The sequence below is a fragment of the Hyposmocoma kahamanoa genome, unplaced genomic scaffold, assembly GCF_003589595.1.
Source record: "Hyposmocoma kahamanoa isolate Upper Pololo Valley unplaced genomic scaffold, ASM358959v1 65, whole genome shotgun sequence".
NCBI classification, from domain to species: domain Eukaryota; kingdom Metazoa; phylum Arthropoda; class Insecta; order Lepidoptera; family Cosmopterigidae; genus Hyposmocoma; species Hyposmocoma kahamanoa.
The window spans coordinates 12016396-12022395 of NW_020653853.1; the positions used below are offsets into that span (position 1 = coordinate 12016396).

The 6000-nt window shown below is 38.9% G+C and overlaps 1 protein-coding gene across 2 annotated transcripts in view; it reads right to left on the minus strand.

The window, feature by feature from the left end:
* Positions 1 to 537: 537 nt before the first annotated feature.
* Positions 538 to 6000, minus strand: part of LOC113231561 (ralBP1-associated Eps domain-containing protein 1) — a 7112-nt gene continuing 1649 nt past the window's right edge. The window contains exons 3-6 of one of the 2 annotated variants that reach the window (XM_026465899.1): positions 4882 to 5038; positions 3195 to 3357; positions 2236 to 3106; positions 538 to 1789 (exon numbers count right to left, since the gene is read on the minus strand). In XM_026465899.1, the coding sequence (XP_026321684.1) occupies positions 1742 to 1789; positions 2236 to 3106; positions 3195 to 3357; positions 4882 to 5038 (1239 nt within the window). In that variant the 3' untranslated portion in view covers positions 538 to 1741. Of the gene's footprint in view, positions 3107 to 3194; positions 3358 to 4881; positions 5039 to 6000 lie in introns of both variants that reach the window. The other variant, XM_026465898.1, reaches the window with a different exon arrangement.

A 6000-nucleotide genomic window follows, 5' to 3' on the forward strand; every position in this document is an offset into this window, starting at 1 on the left:
AACTAGATACGAACCAAAATTTACTATAAAGTTACATTTATTTTTAAGTACTGGCGTTCCATCCACCGCGACGCAAACAGGAAATTGATTAGGTCATACCTTAGTACTTTACTTTCTTTTATACCTATATCGATTGTGGACTGGCAATCAGTTGACAACTTTACAGGATGAAGAAAAAGATTGTTTGCGTCATTTATGTAGCATCTGGTTTATTAAATAAAAATACGTAGATTTTAAATATTTTCATTACACGTGTATGTGTGTACACTCCGTATTTTTTTATTTAATAAACTAGATGCTACATAAATGTTTTTTCTTCATCCAGTAAAGTTGTCAAAACTGAGAATACTGAGATAGTACCGGTTGCCAGTTCACAGTCGATATGTTATTCTCGTATAATATCACTATTGTTATATTATGCCACATTGTATATGCAAAATGGGATATTTGTCTGAAAATAAACAATATTATTATTATGTTATGTACAATATCGTTACAAAAATGCACTTCCATTCCGTTCCGCCGCTATATAAATTGAACCTAAACAAATTGTTGAACCTCGTCTTAGACAAGCAACAGAATACTAAGCTTTACACTTTGGACCATCTTATTTTATGTACCATAGAGTTGAGTTTAAATCTGAGGCGTAAAACTGAGCGTGCCATTGACTGTACGACACCCGAAATTCTTGTAAAAATTTTGTTTCAGACGCATAGCGCGATCGGCTCGAAAAAAAAAATAAAAACAAATTTTCTGCATTAAGTATGGCCAACACCATCTCCTTAGAGAAGCCACGCATCCAGAAGTGGCACGTGCATAATACAAAACTGTGAAATATATAACAATAAAATAAACCCACACGCCCACTGTACAATACATAAATACAACACGACACAACCATTCATTCCAAAAGGTAAAAGCCTACTTCGTAGCAAACATCAAAATTAAAATTTTAATAAAATCGGCATCATAAAGGTAGGCAATCAAAATCAAATTTGGCTAAAATTGTATTATCTGTTGCACGTAAATTGATTTTGTATAAATTGTATGTTCTTGTTCGAAAAATACCCCCTTATATTCTATTTTGGCGATTTCATATTTCATATCACTGGAAATAAAAGTACGACTATTAAAAGAATAACAAAAAGCTTTTAAATACTTATTTAATTAGTATATTAAAATCTTTTTGAGATAATTCCCCCTAGAACGCATTGCTTTAGCTATATTGATATTGTAATTAATGACTACATATTGACAAAAAACTAATCGGGACATTTAAAAGTAATGGAATAATGGACGTACATTTCCAATGTACAATTTATAGCCTCTTTAATTTAAATGAAAGAGCATTAAACGTTTTCATGTATAGACGATAGTAATGAAGGCAAACAGCAACAAACTAGAGCTTTTGAAAACAGTCAAAGCTAAAAATATCGATTGTTAAAAAAAATGGATTTTGTTTTTGTAAAAATTTAGTATTTTTAAACTTTAGATATTATAGCTATTTTAGTTACTTACAATCGTTTTACTTATCATTTGATCTTTACTTATGTATACTGGGATAATTTACACGATTAGCAAAGGAAATAATATAAATTTCATGAAATTGCGATATTAATCAATTTATCACCTATCTACAACGTTACTTATAATCACATGCATGACAGACAAAACGCACGATGTGCACCAATCCATCGATAAAACTCTCGAGAAGGACCCAGGTCGGTTCGCCCGAGTACAGTCAACAGAGCTCCTTACCAGGCCGTAATTTTGTGAGTAGGAAGCCGCGCCACGAGACGTTCGCTGCTCGTTCTAACTGTGGGGACATAGTTTAGTAGTTGCGACTGACTAGACGGGCGTGGAGTGGTTGAGGCGCGCCCTGAGCGCCTCGCGCTCGCGCTGCACGTCGGCCAGCTCGGCGCACAGCGCGCGGCACACGCGGTGCAGCACGGCGTTCTGCTCCTGCAGCGCCTTCACGTCGGGGTCGGCGTCGGCCGACGCCTCGCGCGACGGCTTGCGGTACACCTCGAAGGCGCCGTGCATCTTGGGCGCGTCGTCGCGCACGTAGCCGAAGCCCTCGCCGTCGTAGTCGCGCGGCGCGAACGCGTCGGGCGGGAACGCGGGCTCGCCCTCCGACCGCTGGTTGAGCAGCGGCCGCCGCGCCGGAGGGGACGCGGCCGACGGCGACGAGCGCGGCGGCGGCTGCGGAGGCTGTGGCGGCGCGGCTTTCAAGCGGTTCAGGTCCAGCGAACTGGAGCGCGTGTGGTTGCGCAGCGGCCGCGGCGGCGGCGGCGGAGGGGGCTCCTTTTTGGGCGCGAACTGCAGCGATTGCGGGCCGTCGTCCGCGTGCACAGACGGCTCGCGCGCCGGCGGCGGCGGCAGCACGCCCGCACTCTTCACGGGCTTCTTGGGCTGCGGCCGCTGGATGGATTTGATCTCGGCGCTGCCGTTTGGCGGAGGCTCAGCGGGCGGCTGCGAGTTGAGCCGTTTGGGGCTGGCCAGTTCGAAAGCGTGCGCGAAGTCGTCGCGACGCGGTGACGTACTGGAACGCAGGTCGCCCTCGCCGTGCGCCGGTAGCGAGTTAGCGTCTGGCGTTACGCGCACCGCCACGGGGTGGAAGATTTTAGGGTCCTTCTCCACGGCAGACTTGTGGAAATCGAAATTAACGGGTTTAGGTCCGGGACTGGATACGCTTGATGTGGGGGAGTCTACGAATTTGGTCCATTCTTTGTTGTTGACTTGTTGCTCTGGTTTCGGAGGGGTGAGTGACGGTTGTCGTTCCTCTTTTTTTTGTTTACCGTCGTATGTATCCTTGTCAGTTTTGGGAGCGAAATTGAAGTCGGCCGATGTTCCGGAACTGAACATGTCTGAACCGAGATCTACGAGGTCCGTGGTGACGGCCTGCTGAGAGAAGCGCGAGTCTACTTTCGGCACCAGACAGGCGGGCAGAATGTCCGGCACCGGAATATTGTTTCGTCTAAGTACGATTAAATGCATAGCTATACTGAACTCTTCAAGAGTTAACATGCCATCTTTGTTGATGTCAGAGAGGAGCCAAATTTTTCGGAGGTCTGGCACGGAGAGGCGGGACTTCTCAAAAAACAACCTGAAAAAGATAAATATTAAAAGTATACACATAAAATACTTACTGATTTTAACACACAAAATAATCAAATTATTCGCAAGTTACTTACCTAGCTGTTTGTCCGGAGAGCATACCACGATCTGGGCGCAACTGCGCGAACTGAGCGGCGTAGTGGCGCGCTTGCGCCTCACTGATCGCCCACATGTCCTCGCCCGTCTCTGTGTCGCCCTCTTCTTCAGACGAATGACGATCTGAAGACTCTTCTTCAGTACCTATAATGAATAGAAGTGCAGATGGAAAAATTAAAGTCAAATTTTTACAATGAAAACTTAAAACTATTTGTACCGTATTATGTCACAACAAGTAACAACAAGTTTACGTTTACAATAAACATAAGATATCAATGGTAAAAATACTAATAAAATGCTTAATATTGTAACATATTTACTAATTCCAAAAACTCATCAGCAAAGTATGCCTTAATACTCAAACTGAAAACCTCTAGCTAATAAAGAAAATATTATAAGTACATTTTAAGCTTATATTCATCAATTCACAATCAGGTATATTATAAGTAACGCATTTAACTTTTTTTTAAATGACCCTTTTAAAAAAATCAAACAGTCGTTCTTTAAAAAAAAATCATGATAAGAAGTTTCTATTACATTTTAAATTTGATTTTCTTGTAATTGATCTACTTATAGGCAATGTTATATGCATTGGTGTAGTGAATAGATATTTGAATTGAATTTAATATACAGTGTTCAGTAAATTTTAAAAATCCTTGTCAGCATCAAAGTTTACATTTAAATACATAATGGAAATCTGTTACTTTCAGATACACAAAAATCAAACATGCCAATTCCCAAACAAATACTAAAACACAAAGTGTCACAATGTTTGCAATATCGATACCAGAAGTATTAATTAACGTAAGAGACATTTTGTCGAAAATTAGTTACATATGATTATCATTGGATTCGGAAGTTTCCGCTCTATTGATTGGTATAATTAAAATGTAGGAATGCCCAGTGGTTTAAAATATAGCATGTCCCTTACATTAATAAAATATTAAAAAAAGATGTTTTTATGTGATTAAAAAGAAAATTATATGTAATTCTATTGTAAATTATCCTTTCCAAAAAAAAAGGAAAAGTTTCCAAAGTAAAAAGTTATAGACAGATTTAAAAAAATAAAATCGTTTTTTGGCTCTCCTGAAAAACCTTGGTTTGTGCCTTAAATTAATTGATACTTCTGGTATCGATATGCCTTTTTTTTTTTTTTTTTTTTTTTTTATACATGACAGGCAAATGACTCCACTCCACCTGATGTTAAGTGGAAAGTGGTATCCAAACGCGAAGGAACCTAGTGCAGCGATGAAATCCTCACTGCACTAGCCACCTCCACCCTGCCTGCCTACAATATGCCTCTTCACGCCTCGTTTGACGACGCCACGCCTAATTTGTTGATGGTGAATGTAGGCAAAGAGCAAAGAATCATAAGATTGTTATTATGTTTTATTAGATATACTTTGACCATAATGTTATCATTGCCCTTTCATGGGTGATTAAACAAATGGGTGAGGCCAAGTTTGGATCGTTAGTTGGCAACAGGCTCGTGATAATATTTTGATTTTCAAGACGAAATCTTCAGTCAGTACAGCCATCTTACACATTGATATTCCTTAAATTATTCATATGGTTTTTAAATGTTTTTGTTTTACTATAATATCTGTATCTCTTTTACTGTCAAAGAGAAATTAAACAATGAAAAGAGTATAGGAATATAGGAATTACCCAAGAGCTGTGCATGTTCTTCTCCAGTGTTTGCTGGCCAAACACCCCGACCTGTTGCACTGTGTTCCCACACAGGATGCACGCGCTCTGCTACGCTATTGGTTGGCGTAGGGCTATCGCTAGCCGTACTCCAGGGTGACCCAGTCTTTCCTCTCCTCTGAAAATTAAATAAATCTGGTTCTAGTTCTTATTACGAACCTGTATAGTTGCCCATGACCTAATACTGTTTCTTAAAAATCCTGGGACTGAAATAAAGAATGCTTCAAAAGTATCAAGTCAGTTTTTCTTAAGAATGTAGTTAAGTCTACCATCAGGCTGGCAATAATAGGGGATAATATACCTCATTGGTGATTCTTTTATACTTAACCTCTCACTGGCCTTTTACCCATGTAAAATTTTGAGCTATACAATCTGTTTATTTATATGTAAATACAAAGTTGAATCAGAACACAATGCAAACAAAATTCACGGTTCATTTATTCCTCCATGTTTTCTTTCTAAATGTTTCTTATGACATCATCAAGATATGGCAAGGCCTTATCTAAAGTTAATTAGTCAATTAAATTCAGCAAACAAACTAACAGGTAACTAAGTTGATAGAAACTTGTTGTAAAAAGTATTTGCCTAAATAAAAAAGGTGTAAGAAACTTACTTTACTTTGCACTTTACTGAAACAATATAGGCCATATAGGGCATTTAAGGGGTGATGGTATACATTAATACAAATGAAATATGTAGAACAGCAGATTTGTTTGCATTAGGATTACCACATGTAAATAATGTTGATAATGATATGTAATTGAAAGTAGAACAAGTAATTTAACCCTAGACTCACAGAATACTAGAATAAGATCTAGTGTAAGTCTGTGACATGCAAGCTCCTGAAGTAAATAATTGACAAAAGTCTGATTATTATTGAAACTTACAAAGAATGGGACCATAGTGGATTTGTTTAGATAGGGTACTACTCCTATATGAGCTTTCCATTTTGGATTACCATCTACTATATATATAATAGGGGTTAAAGTATGAAATTGCCGATTTGTACTGAAAATCTAAATTGTTTATTTTCTAAATTTTTAACAAATTTATTTAATCAAAATAGTTGCCATTATTATC